This window comes from Macrotis lagotis, chromosome 2 (genome assembly GCF_037893015.1).
Source record: "Macrotis lagotis isolate mMagLag1 chromosome 2, bilby.v1.9.chrom.fasta, whole genome shotgun sequence".
Taxonomy (NCBI): domain Eukaryota; kingdom Metazoa; phylum Chordata; class Mammalia; order Peramelemorphia; family Peramelidae; genus Macrotis; species Macrotis lagotis.
Window position 1 is genome coordinate 15082039 of NC_133659.1, and position 19536 is coordinate 15101574.

General features: G+C 42.4%; 2 protein-coding genes across 2 annotated transcripts in view; one reads left to right on the forward strand and one right to left on the reverse strand.

Annotated features, from left to right (window-relative positions):
* The window catches only part of EFCAB7 (EF-hand calcium binding domain 7), a 59552-nt gene extending 44710 nt beyond the window's left edge, over window positions 1-14842 (reverse strand). Inside the window, exons 1-4 of the mRNA XM_074221257.1 lie at window positions 14688-14842; window positions 10315-10502; window positions 1239-1450; window positions 467-553 (exon numbers count right to left, since the gene is read on the reverse strand). Coding sequence (XP_074077358.1) covers window positions 467-553; window positions 1239-1450; window positions 10315-10501 — 486 coding nt within the window. The 5' untranslated portion in view covers window position 10502; window positions 14688-14842. The remainder of the gene's footprint in view (window positions 1-466; window positions 554-1238; window positions 1451-10314; window positions 10503-14687) is intronic.
* A 54-nt stretch (window positions 14843-14896) lies between these two features.
* Window positions 14897-19536, forward strand: part of ITGB3BP (integrin subunit beta 3 binding protein) — a 54851-nt gene continuing 50211 nt past the window's right edge. The window contains exon 1 of the mRNA XM_074221266.1: window positions 14897-15020. Within this exon, the coding sequence (XP_074077367.1) occupies window positions 15016-15020 (5 nt within the window). The 5' untranslated portion in view covers window positions 14897-15015. The remainder of the gene's footprint in view (window positions 15021-19536) is intronic.

Here is a 19536-nt window from a genome sequence, read left to right on the forward strand (position 1 = left end):
AGACATTTTCAATGGAACTGAGTTACTCATTTTATTTTCTTGGATCAGATTGACCACTCTCAAGTGACCTGGTGAAATGCAGCCATGATTCAATGAGGAGTCACACTGAATGAAAATAAAATGTGGTTCACCCTGAGAGGTGATTTATTATTTTTTTATAAGACATGTGTAGACTCGGGTTTGTTCTAAATAATTTTTATGGTTTTATTTTCTTGAAAAGCTGCATTTCTGATAAGTTTTTATAGGTTTCTAGAACTCTTGGTATATTTTTTGAAAATGCAATTATTGTAGCAGAGTATATGAAATTATCTAAAACCAAAGACATGTTCAATTTCAAATAAACTGGATAACAATATATATATATATATATATATATAGCAAAACTTCCAAAGGATACCTACCCTATCACAATATTCTCTCATCAATACTGCAAGTTTATGTATATGTAAGCTTATCCAAAAAGTACCTTATTGTAGTCAAGTTTGCCATCAACATTTATATCAGCCAAGTTTATTATGGCATTCATTTCTTCTGGTGTCATTTTCTCACCTCTCTGTAAAAACAAATTAGATTTCAAAATATCTACAATTTATTTTTAAAAAACTAATTTAAAATAAATCAATTAAAAATACTATTTTCTATAATTAGACATGCAAAGAACATTAGTGAAAAATTTTGGAAACTGATGCTTATCAAAGGGTTAGGAGTCACTTAGGAGATGACCTTCAAGTACAAAAACTGTTTGGCTGTTATCACTTACTTAGTACCACTCTCAGATTTTCCACAGTTGAATTCAATTTCTGTTTATAAATTACAATTGAATATGGTAGATCAAATAAAACAACCCTGCACCTACAGTAATGATACTTCCTAATGCTACATCCAAGAACAAAATGACTTCTTGTTCCATACACACACACACACACACACACACACACACACACACACACACAGTTTCTCCTTCCTGCATGGATTGATCACTGAAGTACAGCCAAGATATATACTCAGAGGCACAAAGGAAACTGTGACAAGGGCCCACAAGACTCCTTTAGCTTTCATTTACAAAACACCTTTTATTCAGAAAGATCCCAAAGCACTTTAGAACAACATGGAGGCGATTCATTCTCTTTACTCAAATGCAGTTAGGTCTGATATGGATGCAAATGGCTAACAAAGCCTGAGTTTTCAAAAATTTTTTCTGAAATAGATTAGGGAAAAAATGATTTCAAAGGGCTTACCTTAGTAAGAATTTTATAAAGGTCAGTGTGTAAAATATAGCCATCATTATTTACATCTATTTTCTTAAATGCTTTTAATAATTCTGATTTTGAAGTAGGTTTTTCCTTTTTTAAAATTGCACAAAAATCATCAAAATTCAGCTTAGCAGTTTGAGGAGTCCAGTACTTATCAATTGTCTTTTGGGATGGATTTCTTCCTGCTTTCTGAAGTGCTGCCAAGGAAAAAAAATTAAACATTTTATCAACTTTATACTGTTTTGAATTATATAACCCCCTCCCCAAATTATCTTTACTTTTTTTTTACAAAATTGTGCAAATATACACATACCTATATAAATTTTAATGCTTAACAACTAGCTATAACTACTGTATATTTAATTATTTTTCAAAAATATGAATAAAAATCCCAAGTCCATTAAAGTCCATTAATAAATTTAAAAAATTAAACAGACCAACTTGACATCTCAGTTTATAATTTGATGACTTTAAACTTGTTAATTAATGAAGGACTCAGAATAACAAAAGGCTATTAAAAAACAATCTGAGACTTGGGAATAGAAGAGGTTCAACAAATACTCTTGATATGTTTAAAGTGCCAAATAAGGCTTTAAATTTAAAAATTATTAGATTAAGAATAATGGCATCATCTTAAATACTCTGTTTTTCCAATTACGGTTGGCCATGAGACTTTAGAAGCTCTATAGATACATGCTACATTCTAGCCCATATACAGATATGTATTCATTTTTAGAATCATCAAATTTGGGGGTTAGAGGTCATCTTAGTCTAAAGTCTGGACAATCTATTCAAATTTAAAGCATTTGAGGCCATTCAAAAACAAGTGAAGAGCCTTTGAAATACCGCTAACTATGGTTTTGAGTAGTCTTAAATATCTATTATAATTTGGTAAACTGAGTAAACTTGAGGATAGCTAGATTTTTGCATAATGGTCACATAACATGCTGAACATACATATGTCCAATTGTGAAAAATTGTTAAAAATATCCATAATCTAGTTCATCTAATATCTTTTTACTTTAGGATTCTCATGTTTCACATAAAATCTCATATCCAACTGAATTCAACAAACATTGCCTAATCACCTCTATTGTTCAAGACACTATGTAAGGCACTGGAGGTATAAAAAATGAAAAAAAAAAAGAGATTTCACAGGATGATCTGTCTATTCTCAGGACCTCAGAAAAATGAATGAGATCTGTAATTGTATGATTTACTTGGAGTGATTGAACCTTGAGTGATCTACATCACAAGTGACCTTGGCACACAGACTAGAACTTTATAAATCAGTTAACATTTTAATTCCTCACTCATTAAGTAAAATATTTTACTAAGTGCTTTGGAGAAATACTTGAAAAGAGGAAAAACCCAGTTATTTCCTTTAATAACTAAAAAGAAAGACAAAACAAATGCACATAGAGAAACTTAACAACTGCTTACAGAATCTAGACTGGGGTTACCAAGATTGAAGGTTATTTTAAACAAACACAGGACCAGAAAAGAATTATCTGACTAATTCACCACTGATTTATTTATTCAAGTATATGTAGGACCAACTGATATGCAAACTGGGTATCTGATCATAGAGAACCCAGAAATACTCAATCACTAAAATTAAGAGTATTATCAAGTTAGATAGAGAGGAAAGAGAAATTATTCCTTTTGGAACTTGCCATATCACTACTATGTTCTCAAATCTAGTCCCCTCCCTCCACGAGCCCAGTTTCTGAACTACTTAATGCTAAGGCTACCATTTTTTGTCATAATAGATCCATGGCCACTTTTCCTCTCTATAAATGCACCTGTCACCTTTGACATTACCAACTAATAACTTTTGAAATAGCCAGAAATTTGGGGAGATGTTCAGAAATAATTTTGGAAAATGGGAGAAATTTTAACAGTAAGAGAGGTCACATTCTCTTCATTTAAAAATTCCATAAAAACAACAGCAGTTGCAGTAGGTGTAGAGATGATTCTTGTTAATACAATTTGTCTTTTTTTTTTTTTTTTTGGCAAGGCAATGGGTTAAGTGGATTGCCCAAGGCCACACAACTAGGTAATTATTAAGTGTCTGAGGTCAAATTTGAACTCAGGTACTCCTGACTCCAAGGCTGATGCTCTATCTGTTGCGCCTTATTAATACAATTTGGACTTTTCCCAAGGTCACTCTAGAGAACAAGTGTCAACTTTAATATGTGAGCCAGTATGTATACAACCAGGTGATGCAGTGAACGAAGTCTGTAGTCAGGAAGAATCAAATCTGGCTCTGAGACCCTGGGCAAGTCACCTTTCCCTGTTTGCTTCTATTTCCTCATCTATAAAATGAGTTGGAAAAGAAAAAGGCAAAATCTTCAGTAGCTTGGCCAAGAAAACCAAAATGGGGTTGCTAAGTTAGACTTGGCTGAACAACAATAAGTAACTAAATGTTTTTGGTTGCATTTAAAAATGTGTTTACTTTCTCTCTTTGAAAGTAAGAATTATAGAGTCTATAATAATGAAAACTAATAGCGAACAAAGTGAAATCTGTCTCTCTCCATAAAATATACACATACCTAGATATTCTGTATTTAGACATTCCCATTTCTATCTATGAAGGAGTACAAGGTTTTTTTGTTTTTTTTTTTAGGAACTCACTGAGCCTATTATCAAGGATAAGTGCTTGAATGAACAGCAGGGTTTAGCTAACAGTACAAATATATCTCTAGATACTTTAAGATTGACAGCACAGAATTCATCCTCAACCAAAGTTTACTTTAAGCTTTGACATAAACTTTATAATGACTGTATTATTTACAAGTTAAAAAACGTTCATGTCAAGCTCTGATAATTGTTTAATTTGACCTTAAAATAGAAATGTTCACACCCTTGGTATGTGTTTAGAAATCATAAGGATATAGATGAAAGCCAAAGAATACAAAAAAAGCAGTAACACTTGTCCCCCGGCTCCTATGTTTACATTCAGATTATCTGAAATAAATCACTAGCGTGTTACTAGAAGGTTTCTATTTTAGTACCAAGAATTTATGTCATAAAAATGCTAACTTCTTATCCTTTCAGATAGACCTATAAAACTAATGTCCTGATAACATTCATTGGTTTGCAAAAGAAATGCTTCAGTAAGGGAAAAGTATAAACTATAAACTTATTGGATTGGTGATAACCCCAAAACGAAGCTCAGGATCAACATCAAAAGTAATATCAATATCCATGTATTTATTTAATACACCCAGTGTGGAAATAGTCCAATTGGCACAGAGGTGGTGAGGGAACCCCTTAATCTGCTCAACAGGGACCCTTCTTAGTGAATCGGGAATGTGCCATGGCACCTTTCTGGGAGACACGTCCTTTGGGATGATGACACCTACCACTGGAATAACTGAGGGTTGAGCTAGGAAGAGTCGCCTACTGAGGAGGCTGGAAAAGTCAAATATTTACGTAGAACTTTCAGTGGGCCAGTATTGCTCCAAGGAGGCTATTTCGGATCATGGAGCTTTGGGCCTCTGTCGGCTCAGCTTCAGATTTCTGGGCTAGTAGGGGTGGGGTATCCTTTACAGGCCCCAGCTGCCATGCTGGCCAAAGGCAGAGAGCAGACCATTGGGGTAGCTTGAGATCCAACCCCAAGGAGCTTCCTCATCCACTCTGAGGCTGCAGTTGGGAAGCCAATATTGATCCATTTCTGGCCCCCTTTTATTGGGAGGTCCTTCTCACAAGTGTACCACATTTCAGAGAAGAAACCTTGAGAGATGTATAGATGCAAGATGGCTGTCAAATATCTGTTCAGGAGCACCCCAAAGTTGTCTTCACCTCTCAGGAGAGCAGATGAAGCAGTAAAGGTTAATTCCTCTGTGGTTTAATGGGGAGGCAGACAAAATGACTCTGCATTTGAAACATATCTTTTGTGGTTAAGGAATAAAAAAACTGCCTTGTAACCAAAGTATCTTTTGTACAGTGATTACCTTTTCTAAAAGATTAACTTAGAATTCTAGTGGGGGGATCTATGTTCTAAGAGATTGCTCATCCACCCTTTACCTTAGGTCATTCAACTTTTTGAACAGTTGTTAAAGCTTCCATATTTAAAAATTCAAAATGAAAGTAACTGGTCCGTAGTAATATTTATTAATTCTCTATCTGTTTTCTAGAGTCCTGGGTTTTCCTTGAATTTCAAATCATATGCTACTTCCTAGAGAAAGCCGACTCTATTTGCCCCCAATTCCCATGTCCCTCCAGAAATTACTTTCTATCTCTTTTGTATTCACTTTTTCTGAGAACCATCCTGGAAGAAGAGACTAGCAGTATTTGTTGGTGAATCCTTTGGCTGGACTGTCATCTGAGGCATCTTTTTTGTTGATCTGATAGAAAGGTCTATTATCTTAAAATTTCCCAAGGCTTGTAAATAACTACAACCAATTTCTGGTCACTGAAATTAGCTTCCAAAGGAAGTTAAAAACGGTTGCCAAAGACTAAACAGTCTGGACAAGAGATTAAAGTCCAGAGGGGAATGCGTGATGAATTTAATCAACAGGGAATTTTTAAAGTAAAAAAGAATGGAGAAGAAGGAAATCTGTTTTTTCATATTCAACAAACTACATATCATAGAGAAGAGCTATAATGTGCGAAGCAGAATGGTGACAGCATCCAGAAGTTCCATAGGGAAAAAAGTCTGAAAGAAGCTAGGACTACAGTCCAGGTCCTTGATTACCTTTATACAAACACCACAGTCAGGCAACAAGAAATAATAGTAACCTTGACCTCATGGCTATCACAAAGCCTCATTTTTGTGAGGCTCCCAGAATTTGGAGTCTAGACCAGAATTTGGCTTGAAAAGGTTTTAAAAGGAACAGGATTGGTGAAAGGGGTAGAAGAATAGCACTCTAAGTAAAAGGAAATTCAGAAATCGGGAGGGAGACTCAGTGAACACATTTTGGGAGAGACAGAAGGAGAAGCAGCGGCAGGAGAGGAAGTACAGCAAATAGATCCCTAATCTGCCACAAAGCAAAGAAGAAAGTGGTCACTGGAAACATTCCAGGACATTAACAGCTGGCCTCTACATGGTGCCTTAAGATTTGCAAAGCACTTTATATCTTTTATCTTGCTGGATACTATTAGGAACCCTAAAGCTGATGTAAACAGAGGTGAAGGGACTTACCCAGGGTCACACCGCTAGAAAGGATCTGAATTCAAAAGACAGAACCAATAAAGGGAAATTCCATTCTGGATTTCATTCTCACCAAGGGTAAGGAAGAGGTTGTACTGTGTGAGCGGAGGCAGCACTAAAACTGGGAATGGGCTATAACCACATTCCATCTTTCATGGCAGCCAGCTTTCTAAAGTCTAGGTAAAAACTGGTCTAGAAAACAGTGCCCTTAAACATATGTTCCTTCAAATACTTACACTGAGAAAGGGATGAGGGTCCTGTTTTTCTCAGAAGCCCATCGGGGTCAGGTGGTGGATGAGTGCCAAGGCAAGTCCTCCCACCCCCACTATATTTAACCCAACTATTCATCAGGAGAGAGGTAGGAATCAGGATTCCTTTTTAAATGGAAGAAAATGAAAACTGCTAGGACTCAACCGACAAGAAAGTCAACCATCAGGGACACCTAAGTGTCTGTGCCTTATCAGGGGCTTCATTAGACCTATTTCTTCTTGCTTCCTCAGTAGAAAAGGGGAGAGACCCAGCAGAGGCCTTCCAACTGATAGTGCAAGAACCAATGAAGAATGATCCTTGGTTCAATTCGCCTAAAGGAAATGAATAGACTGACAGTGGCTAGGATAACAAGAAGATTCTAGATGCTTCCTCTAGAAGAGGCACCTGGGAGTTGAGAGCAGATGAAAACAAAATGACCAGCGAGACTGCCTGCTGTCCCTCCTTCCCTTCCCCGAGCTGAACTTGGGTAAGATGCTAATGACTACCGTGCAGTCTGACATGCACCCTGGATGTTGGGAGGGCAGAGCTCAAAGGGTTCAGACGGAGATGGGTGGCCCACCACTGAAACACTTTTGAAGTGAGTCTGGGAGGGATGAGAACTCTCATGAATACAATTCTGGAGACACAAAGAGAGACGGTTCTGAAAGTAAAAAAGGGAGTTATCTGAAGACACAGCAGTGGCCTCAGATCTGGGAGAAAGCATCAAGGGTGAAAGCCCAAGGAGAAGTACAAAGGATGGCCCAGGAATATAAGCTAGTCCGGAGGAGCTGGGACTGGCACGGAAAGCTATTGACCCACGGAGAAGAGGAGGCTCTGAGCCAGGGCAGGAGACAAAGAGGACCGACAGAAGAGAAGCCCTGGCTGCTGGACTCATATTTGACTTTGTCTCCTTTGCTCTGGGGAGAAAAGGGAAGAACAAAAAGAAGCCAGAAAGAGGAGGGGTCCCAGGTAAGGAGACGGTGAATTAGTGCTCAGAGACCCTGACGAGTCTGGGCCAGATGAACAGGCAGATGTGACGGCCGACCCGCTGCTGGTGACCGACGAAAGACCCACAGAGCCATAGAGGCACCCGAGGATTCGAGAAAGGGGAAGATAGCAATAACTGTAAGGTGAGTACAGCTTCAGCCACTGGTAGAATTCTCGACCCACTCACGTGAGAGATGGCTAGTGGTCATCTGAAGACGAGGCTGGGCCCCCAGAGAGGCTGTCAGGTTTACAGTCTGCTCTGACTTGTTCTGGCAGATAACCAGACTGGTGGGTCAGGGGAGGGATGGTGTTTGCTGGTGAGGTCTCTCTGGCTGCTCCTGTAGACAGCAGAACTGAAGGAGTCCTGAGGGGCTGGAGGACTCTGGTGGAGGTGTCCTGGTTGGTATGTTCCTCACAATGTCATTGAGCTGACAGGGAGCTAATCCACTGAGGACCAGTAAGAATCCCAAGAGCTTGAGAGCCTAGGCCAAGGCTGCTTCATCTTCTTCTGTGACCTGGACCCCTTTGGCAATCAGTCCAGGGAAGCCTAGGGACTCCTAGTCAGAATCCTATTTTTAAATGCATTAGGGAAATCCATAGGATTGCAAAGAAAATCAATTCTATTGCAATGTAGTTACCAGTAGATTTAGTATACTACATTCATGGACAACCCATCCATGAGCCCCGAGTGAAGAAGCAAGCATGGCATAGTCAAAACTCACATTTAAAGAAAATTGTTTTGGCAATTAAGTGGAAGATGGACCTGGGCAGAGAGATCAATCAGGAGAGAGCTCAGTGACACTGTGTTTAGAGCACTGGGCCTGGAGTCAAGAAGACTGGGTGCAATTCCTGGGTCAGATACTTCCCAGCTGTGTGACCCTAGGCAAGTTACTTCTGTAAAATGGGGCTAATAACAACACCTTCCTCCCAAGATGGGTGGGAGAATTCAGGAGGAAGCACTTTGTACACCTTCAAGAGCAACATCAATACGAATTCTTCTTAGTATTATTATTAATAATAACAAGGACTTGCCCCAGGCTGCCCTTTCATTGATCCTCCAGCTCTCTGATGCCTGTTGCAAATCACGGCAGCTTCCTGCTTGGCTCTGGCCCTTTTGGGCACCAAGATGGAAGTGGGTTCCCCTGCCCAGAGCACCTCTTGATGCTTCCCTCCTTGGCAGTAACTACACAGCTCTTCACACACCAGCCCTCAGACCATCTTCTGACCAAGAAGAGAGGGATCAAGGGGAAAGGCCCTGGCCCAGACCCTCGAGGTTCTTTTCCATATGATTCCCTGGCATGATCCCACACTGAACCTCAGTGGGCTGGGTCGACGATTTTTTTTCCTCTTTCTCCCTCTCCCATCCCCCAGAACCCAACAATCACACACAATCACACACACACACACACACACACACACACACACACACACACGGTGGGCACTGAAGAACAGGAACTGTCATTCAACAAGGCTCCACAAATGGAAGTCTAAAATCAGCAGGGTTCCTGTGTCTTCATCTCTGGCCTCAGTCCCCAGACCACCTTGGGAAGCCTGATCTACTATGGGCCCAGCCTTACTGATCACCATACACTTGTTTCTTTTTAACTCAGATGGGGCCCAGAGCTCAGGGGACATGTGATATATGAGGAGGGAAAGGAGCAACAGTAACAATAATATATTATCCTTCTTTCCTCTTTCCTTTTAGCCTTTTCATTCTGCTCTCTTTGCCCCTCTTTGAATCCTTACTGAGTTACTCCATCCTTCCCATCCTAGGTCTCAGTCACTTTGACTGTCACTGTCATTGCAAATTTGCCTTGTCCACTAAGTCTGCTGGTTCCAGACACTGAACAAATTTCCTACCCACTCACCTACCTAAGTCATATTGACATGTACCTGCTGCCCTGCTTCTTCCCACCTGGATCATCACTTTCTATACTGAACTCCAGAATCCATGTTCTTAAAACCTAGAAAATTAATTCAGTCATCTCAGACATCTTAACTGGTGACTGAGTGAGCCCCATACCAAGCTGACCTCACACCACAGACTATTCTTCACCTTCACTTTCCACCTAGCTGAACAGCCTAAGCTATGCTATGATCCACCTGCTAAGAGGCACAATCTATCTTTCCTCCTTTCTCTGGACACAGCAACCAAACTAACAGCACAATTGCCAGTCGTCTGGTTGCCTTATACATCAAATCACTAACCGGGGGACTTCCCAGACCAAATTCACTTCCCTGGAGCCCATTCTCTTATTTGGGCTTGCAGGATTCTCCTCTGGGGTCCAGTGCTGCTGTGTCCTAAAATAAGAGCTAATCAATTCTTCATTCATTCCTTACTATTAGTCAATGTAAATGTTGTAATGCAGAATGTAAAAGCTCCTAATTACATCATTATAAATAATATCTAATTAAAGTTTAAAATAAAATCAAAACAAAACAAAAACTTAACATTTTTACAACATGGTATTTGCTAGATTTTTTTATTTTATAATTTTGGAGTTTTATTTTGAAGCATATGGCCATGTAAAATGTGTATCATTTTATTAGCCAATTTTGTTAAAAATGAAAACAATTTAGGATTGAAATAACTGAATCTCATCTTTTTGTTTATCTCAATTTCTAAGTTAAAATAAACACATATGTTGAAAATTAAAAGATATTTACCTATGCAAAGTTGATCTCTTGACATAATACTTTCTAAACTGCTTTTAAAAACAGTTAGATAGGCAGCTCTACAATTCATATAAAATAGTTCCTCTTCAGTGACTTGTAATTTCTTTGTTCGAGAATATTCCCAAAATGGAGATTTCTGACTGGAGAGAGATGCATGACCTCCTGGACTGCTGGCCATTCTATAAAAAAAAAAGCAAAAATTATCATGGTTGAATTCCTTAATAATCTAAAGAGAAGATGCACCTTGTTTCTCAAGTCAGAGGAAAGAAAAATCTCAAAGTAATATATTCAACTTATCTATGTATATTTAAATGCATATAAATTTTCATATTGATGCCAACACAGTCACAAAGAAAACCATTATGTGCATCAGGAATGGTAGGAACTAAAATAAACCTCCTCTAATACAGAGCTCCTCAACTGTGTAATAATCAGATTGCAGGAAGTAACAGAGAAATTCTTTTAGGAAAAACAAAGTACTGAGCAAAGTCTCCATATTTAGGAATGGTGAATTACTAAAGGACCTTGATTCATTTGTATAGTTTTGGCATTTCTCTGGATTATTGTTCATTGCTACATGGTTCAAAAGGAATATATTCAAAATGTAATACATTAAAATGTTTACCCAAAAGAGTACCTTAGAGTGATACAAAAATCTTCATACTTTGCCCAAATTTTATTGTTAAATTTTAAGACAGAACACTATCAATTTAACATAGAAACAAATGAAAAGCTAGTGATTTGAGGTTTTTTTTTTGCAAGCCAATGGGGTTAAGTGTCTTGCCCAAGGTCACACAGTTAGGTAATTATCAAGTGTCTGAGGCCACATTTGAACTCAGGTCCTCTTGACTCCAGGACCAGTGCTCTATCTACTATGCCACCCAGCTGCCCCAGTTTTGTTTTTAAAGATATATTTTCAACGGAAACTGAAAATAGGTAATTTCATTAAGAATGCTAGATCCTAAATTATGTCCTTGAGCAAACATTGTCAAGATTATAACATAGATGTAATATTTTTTTAAGATACATGAAGTATTCAAAGGCATAAGTCTCTTTTTTAAAGGCTCAGTGGAGTATGGATTTGTTTTATTACTGAATTAGATAGCATTATATTCATTACGCAGTAACAGTACTGGAGGGCTAAAATAATATAATAGACATAGACATTACCAGATAAAAGCATTCATCCCAAAATTCCTAGATCTCAAAGGAAAGCAGACAACAGAACAATCAGAAATTTTAAAACAGATTCTTATCACAGTAGAATTTGATAAAAACAAAAAAATAGAAATGAAGCTGAAACCAAAGTAACATTCTAAATAGTTCATTTGTTAATGGAGGAGAGATGTTTATTGCTCCTAAATTAAATTGTGTTTGATTGCAATAGTTGAAGAAATATGTCCAAAGAAAATACATTTGTTTATGATTATTAGTCTTTTTGGCTCAATTAAAACAACATGTTCATGGACTAATATATCAATGTGAAAAGATGTTTCCAAAGATGAAATATGTAAAATTTCATTACCAATCAAAATTAATAGATGAACATTTGCAATCGGTTTTTGTGATAGGAAATACTAACAATATTATTCCCCAAAGAATCCCATTCGTCTCATTAGTATGCCTGTAATAAAAAAATTATATGTACTATTGTATTTTTAATTTTGTCAATAGAAATTTGTAGAAATTATTTTTCTATACTATTATTTAAATGACATTCTAATGGTCTCAATATTGTCTCTTGGCCTATGAAGTCCACAATATCTACTATCTGGCCCTTTGTAGAAAGTTTGCAGATTCCTGCTGCACACTTCCCAATTTCTGTCAAAAGGACCCCATCCCCCTTCTTCTAAGGTCCCAGGTTGATAAGCTCTGTATTATCCTGGAATCTTGACTGTTTCCCTCCACATGGAGTCTCCTTCCCTACACTGTCAGGTTAAGACCAGATAAACCTTCCCTCTCACCTGATTACCTCTCTCTAGGTCCTGGCCCTCCAGTTAAATCCTCAGGTCAGCTGCTAGAATCCAGAGCTAGGTCATTCATTTCCTAGATCAACAACTATGGACTTCTTGAGAACTCACCCCCCCCCCACTACTCAGGTAACTCCTTGTACCTCCCCCACCTAAAACCTTGGTGGCCCTGAGCCTTTTTGACTCCAAACTCTAATATCTGAGCTTCCAAAGCCTTATCTTGCCAAGATCCAGGGATTCAAGGCCTTTTAAGTTGATTAAACACTCATCTCCCCTGGCCAGACATGGGGTTCAGGGATGGGAGACAAAGAGGCAAAAACCTAAGCCTGTTGTCCCTTGAGTAGCTCACCTGGCTAACACGGGAAGTATGAAATAATCACCTGCAGGAAGGCCCTGCAATTAGGAAGAGTGGGGAGAGGTGAGCTGGGACTTGAAGACAAATCCTCAGATCAGAGAAGGGAGGGCAGGGCACTCAGGCAGAGATACTATCCTGAGTTTATTGGGAACTTTGTGAATTATCTTCACCTGATGTCCTTGAACAATGAGTCCAATGAGTAGGGGATGACATGGCTGGACCTATGCCTCATAAAAATCACTGTAGTGCCTAAATTGAGAATGGATTAGAGATGGGGGGAGGGAAGACTTGAGCTAGGCAGATCCACCCCCCAGCAGCATTCGTAATCGTCCAGGTATGAAATGATAAGGGTCTGGGGGGGGGGGAGGAGGTGGCACAGTGGAGAGGTACAGTTGATAGGCTCCCTTCCCAAAGCTCTGCTGGCTTGTATTTCTATCCTCAGCACTTGGCTCGGGCTCTGATATCCCTCTTCACATAAAAGGTTCAGCCAATAGAGTTAATATGTAGTTAGTATATAGGTTCTATATGAGAGAGTATATAGTTTCTATATGGGAGAATATATAGTTAATATGTAATATCAGACTGTTTGCTGTCAAGGGGAGGGGAGGGAAGGGAGGGAGAAAAATGTGAATCCCCAAAAGCTTTACAAAACATGATGGTTGAAAACTATTTTTGTTTGTAGGAGGAAAAATAAATTTATTACATTAAAAAAAAGAAGGTCCTATCAAACTGACCACTCTGTTCTCCCAGAAAAGGCTCCACATCCAGTCACCTTCCCTTACACCTGCCACGCTGGTCCCCCTTGCTGGAACGCAGTCCTCCTTCGCCTCTGCTTTCAAACCACTGCTTCCTACATTACTAAACCTTCTCTCAGGGTACCAGCTCCCCGTCTTCTTGTCACCTTCCAAACTCAGCTGCCCTGGGGGGACAGGCCCCGAGGGCTAGCGCGGTGCAACACTTGGTATTTAATAAATGTGGATGAACGGAAGAAGCCTGCCATAAAGAATGGCCAATGTGGAAAGGTCTGGCATAGATGAACACAGTGGAATATGGGTCATATACGCAGATTTCAAATGTATAAAAAGGATGGGGGGGCAAGGTTAAAAAATCAACTGGACAGTACGTTATCTTGTAGCTGACGTGTTTGCTTTTTAGTGAAAACTTTATGTAACAAAGTATTCCCCCCCCCCCCCCCCAGGATAGCAGTTGTATGGGAACGGCCCCGGCGGCGTGTTCGCCGGTAAGTGGGGGGGGGGGGGCTGGGCTTTTCGGAAACTCTCCCCACCCCGCTCCCCGGCCGCTAACGCGGCACTAACACACTGGCCACAGCACGGGGCGCCGAGGCTTCGCGCCCCGGGAGGTGCCGCAGACACGGCTACGCGGGGGCCGGGGCCGGGGCCGGGGCGGGGGGCCGGGGCGGGGGGCCGGGGGGCGGGGCCGGGGGCGGGGCCGGGGCCGGGGGGGGCCGGGGGCCGGGGGCCGGGGGCCGGGGCCGGGGGCGGGGGCCGGGGCCGGGGCCGGGGGCCGGGGGCCGGGGCGGGGCCGGGGGCCGGGGGCCGGGGCCGGGGCCGGGGGCCGGGGGCCGGGGCGGGGCCGGGGGCCGGGGGCCGGGGGCCGGGGGGCGGGGGCCGGGGCCGGGGCTCCCCCTCCCCGCCCTCCCTGGTGAAGGCCGTCGGGGAGGCGCCAGACAGCTCGGGCCGCGCTCGGGCACGGTCAGCCGGCCGGCCGTGCCGCGGGGCGGCCCTTCGGGGCTCGCTGGCTCGGGGGCCCGGTTCGGCCCTCCGGAAGCTTCCACCCCTCGTGGCCGGGGGTCCCCGCCCGTCGCCCCAGGTTCAGAAGGGCCCCCGGGGCGGGGGGCAGCCTGAGCCCCGCCGACCAAGAACCCGCCCAGGGCCCGCCCGCCCGCGCCGGCCCCCCCGAGGGGCTGCGCCCCCCCGCCTCGCCACAGCCCGGGCCCCCGGCCCCAGCGCGGGGGCCAGTCAGGGAGGGGGGCGAGCTCCTTCTGGGGTGCGCCTCCGCGGGGGGCCGCGGCCTCCTACCTAGCTCTGGGTCCGGACCGAGGACAAGGCGCCGCCCGACTGCCCCCCGCCTCGCGGCTTCGCGCTCCCCCGCCCCCGGGCGTCCCCCGGGGCCTCCGCTCTCCTCTCGTTGCCCGGCAACGAGCGCCACCGGAAGTCGGAAGCGGCGAGGGGGCGGGCCGAGAGGGAGCTCGCGCAGGCGTCATAAGCGTCGGCGGCGTGGGGAGCTGAGTGCGCGTGCGCGCGCCTGGCCCCGGCGGAGGTGCCGTGCCCCGACGTGGGGCGGAGCGGGAGCGCCGCGGAGGCGCCGGCGGCGGTTCCGGTTCCGGTTCCGGTTCCGGAGGACGAGATGCGGTACGTACCCCGGGGTGGGGGCGGGGCGCGGCGGCGCGGGGCAGGCTGGGCCGGGCCCACCACTCCCATGTGACTTTAGCACCCCCCCCCCCCCCCCCCCGCCATCGCATCCCTTTCTACAGATGTCGAAACTGAGGCCCGGGAGCCCCGAGTCCTGCTTCCGAGGAGCGGCGGGGCGGGGGCGCCCACGCCTCCCCTGCCGCCCCTGCCCCGGGGTCACGGTGCCAGCCCGGGGGCGGCCTTGGCGCGGTGCGCATGCGCGGCGCTGCCGCCCTCTCCGCCCGCCCCTGCCCTGCCCGCCTCCCTCGCCGGGTGTGGGGCGGCCCGCTGACGGGCAGCCTGCGGGGATCCCCTGGGCCCGCCCCACGACCCTGCCTGACCTCCTCATGCCCCTTCCCGCCGTCCGCCCAGCCCCGATGCCCTGGCAGCGCCACCTGGGCGCCCGGGCAGCCCCGCGGTGCCAGCCCCGCGGTGCCAGCGCGGCCTCAGCAGCCTCTGCCTTGCAGCCGGCCAGGTGCCTGTACCGAGGCCCCGCGCCGTCCGCAGCCTGCCGTGGCTGTTGGCCACCTGCCCCATGCCCCTCTTCACCAATGGAAAGGAGCTTCCTTGAGGGCAAAGCCCCCATTTTCTAAAAAATGATATAAACATTGTGTTTGTTTTTAATTACATACAATGTTAATTTCTTTTTTTTGCTTAAACATTTTATTTGAGTTTTACAATTCTTCCCCTAATCCTACATCCCCCCCCAGAAGGCAGCCTGTTAGTCTTTCCATGGTTTCCATGCTATACACTGATCTCACTTGAATGTGAGAGAGAGAAATCATATCCTTAAGGAAGAAACATAAAGCAGAAGAGACAGCAACATCAGACAATAAGATAGCAGGTTTTTTCCCCTAAATTAAAGGTACTAGTCTTTGGTCTTTGTTCAAACTCCACCGTTGTTCTCTGGATACAGACGGGATGCTCCAGTGCAGACAGCCCCAAGTTGTCCCCGATGGTTGCATTGATGGAATGAACCAGTTCATCAAAGTTGATCATCGCCCCGTGTTGCTGTCAGGGTGCACAGTGTTTTTCTGGTTCTGCTCATCTCACTCAGCCTCAGTTCATGCAAATCCCCCCAGTCTTCCCTGAATGCCCATCCCTCCTGCTTCCAATCATTTTTTTTGCAAAGTTTTGAATTTTGCAATTTTTTTTCCTCCCTTTCTTCCCCCTTCAATCTGATTTAGTCTTTACATTTGCATCCATGATCTGCATAGATCAAAATTTAATACATTGATTGAGAGAAGAAACAGATCCAAAGGGAAGAAAGAAAACATTAGTCTTAGTAAAATTATGTAATAAGACAACTTTTAAAAATTGAAGATCATAATCTTTGGTCTTCATTTAAATTCCAGTTTCTTCTCTAGATACAGATGGCATTCTCCCTAAAATTGTCCCTAATTGTTGCACTGATGGAATGAACAAGTCCATCAAGGCTGATCATCACTCTATGTTATGGTTAAGGTGTATAATGTTCTGGTTCTGCTCATTTCACTCAGCACCAATTCATGCAAGTCTTTCCAGGCTTTTCTGAAATTCCATCCCTTATGATTTCTTATAGAACAATAGTCTTTCATCTCATACAAATAGCACAGTTTGTTCAGTTTTTTCCCCAGTTGATGAGCATCCCCTCATTTTCCACTTTGCCACAACAAATAGAAGTCTGTTTGATTTTTGGTTTTATATCTATAGTGCCTAATATAGAGCCTTTTGTTAACATTATCATCATCACTAACATTTATTTAGTGCTTTAAGGCTTGCAGAGCACTTGACAAATACTCTCATTTAATCCTCATAACCCTAGGAGGCAGATGCAATCATTATCTCCCTCTTAGAGATAGGAATACTGAGGCAGACAGAGGTAAATGTCTATAAGATCACACAACTAACTGTCTGAGGTGAGATTTGAACTTTAGTCTTCCTAACTCCAGATCCAGGGCTCCCTATTTATTGCTGCATTTAGAAGGCACTAAATATTTGATGAATTGAATTACCCAAGGTCACTAAGTAAAACAATATTTAAAATGAGTTGTTTTACTTCGCATTCGTCGACCTTTTCAGGTTGATGAATGCAAAAAGAAGAGAATTCCACAAAGCAATGCCATTTGACTTGGGCTTTGAAGAGTATACAAAGATAATAGAGTTGGAATTCAGCACAACAAATTGAAGCCACAACTATTAACTAAGAGATAGAATACATAGAGTTGAACTGTAGGACCAGTCAAAAATAGTAATGCCAGTATAGAATTATTTAAGAGGAGACTGTTACAGAGGGAACGATATGACTAGAGTTTATCAATTGATGTCTAACTGCTAGATAGATAACAAATCAATGCATAGCATTTCTTTTTAGTCTCTTGATTCTTCTTTTATAATTACCTTTTTTTGTTTCTCATCTCTTGAGTTTGCATTTAAAATTTTCCTTGTAGCTCTGATCTTTTATTTCATTAAGGGTTTAATTTTTTAAAAAATTTCCATGGGATTATATTCAGTTTTGAGTAAGTTATTCTTAGTTTTGCACATATACCTTTTGCCTTCTGAAAAATTGTATTTTATGCTCTTTTGTGTTCATATAGTAGTGACTGCTAAATCTTGTGTGATGCAGATCATTGTTCCCTAGTCCTTGAATTTTATTTTCTAGTTGCTTTCTGTATTTGTTCTTTGACTAGGAAGCTGTGGATTTGACCATCATGTTCATGGGAGTTTTCATTTGAACTTTCTTTCAGAAGATGACTGGTGGGGTCTTTCACTTTGATCTTTGGCAGCTTGGTGTCAAAGCAGATAAAGTGCTAGGCCTTGATTCAGTGCGTTGTTATTATTTAGTTGTTTTTTAATTGTGTCCAATTTTTTGCGATCCCATTTGGGGTTTTCTTGGCAATGACTTTGGAATAATTTGACATTTCTCTCCCTCTAGTTTATTGAATAATGAAGAAACTGATAAAAACAGGGTTAAGTGACTTGTCCAGGGTCACATGGTGAAGAAGTATCTAAGGTCAAATTTGAATTCAGGACTTTCTGACTCAGTTCCAGGTCAGTTATTTTAGATATGAGATCCCTTGCACTTTCTTTTATTTTTTTCTCAGTCTTTTGACTTTATTTTATTATTACTTTTCATTTCATGAAGTTTATTGACTTCTGTTTGGTCCATGATACTTTATTTTTTTTTTAGTTTTTTGCAAGGCAAATGGGGTTAAGTGGCTTGCCCAAGGCCACACAGCTAGGTAATTGTTAAGTGTCTGAGGCTGGATTTGAACTCAGGTCTTCCTGACTCCAGGACTGGTGCTCTATCCACTGAGCCACCTAGCCGCCCTAAGGTCCGTGATACTTTTCAAAGAGTTTGTTGTTTGGGGAAGGTTTTATGCCAAGCTGTTAATTCTCTTTCTAGCTCCATAATTTTCATTTCTTTTGCAATTTTCTTTCAGTTCCCTTATTTCATTTTCTGTTATTTTTTCTAGTTCATTTATTTCATTTATAAAAATTTTTTTAATGCTCTTTTTATTTTTTTAATTCTTGCTTCATCTTTTTCAGGAATTCTAATTGAACTTGTTACTGAATCAGTGTTTTTTTCTTTGAGACTTTATTTCTATGTTTTGGAGTCATTTTCTTTTGTATTTGTGTCTTGAAAATTCTGGTCTTCATAATGGCTCCTTCAATATAGAATCTGTGCAGTTTCTCCTTGCACTGGTCTGCCAATCCAGTCACAGATCCCCTCTTCTGTCCAAACAGTCCATGTGAGCCAGCATTAGTGGTGAGTTGCCATGAGGCAGCCCTTCCTACCTCCCTCACAAGGTTCGGCCCCTACGCCAAGTCTGGGACCCCTTCTTGCCCTGGTGCTGTCTGTCTCCCTGTACTAACCAGGACTTGATCTCCTGATGAGGATTCTGGCTGGGGGGTTTCTAAATCTCTGTGGAGTAGCTGTTGGGGAGAGCTTGGCTGTGCTCTTTCTGTTGCTTTGCCTTCTAGATCATTCAAATCTGAGGCTTTTCTTCCCACTTTATTCTTCTCTTCACATAAGATAAACATCCTTATGAGAGCTGGCCAATTTAAAAAATGGTGAGGCATAATTTTTGTGGGTTTCACTTCTGATAGTGAACGGATAATACAGGTGAATTATGGGTTGTTATAATCCGATTTATGCCTGCTTCTGTTCTATTGCAGTTTTCTTGGTTAGGGGAGAAGTCTCACATCTTGTAAAATGTGATCAAACATGATCTAGAGACAAAGAAGGCTGTATATCTTTAGAGTTGGACTGAGTTGATTAAGTAAAGATACTGCCTCCTGTCCTTCTGGGAATTTTTGGACATTCTTGGGATGGCTTTGTACAGTAAACTCTGCATTTTATGTTTCTCTTTTGGCCATGTTCTTAGGACTTAGGTCATATTGGGTTAAACCATGGCATTCTCATTATCTAAGCTGTTACTTTAAACCACAGCATGTCACCCCCATACTTTTGTTCATTTCTTTGCACTATTTTTTT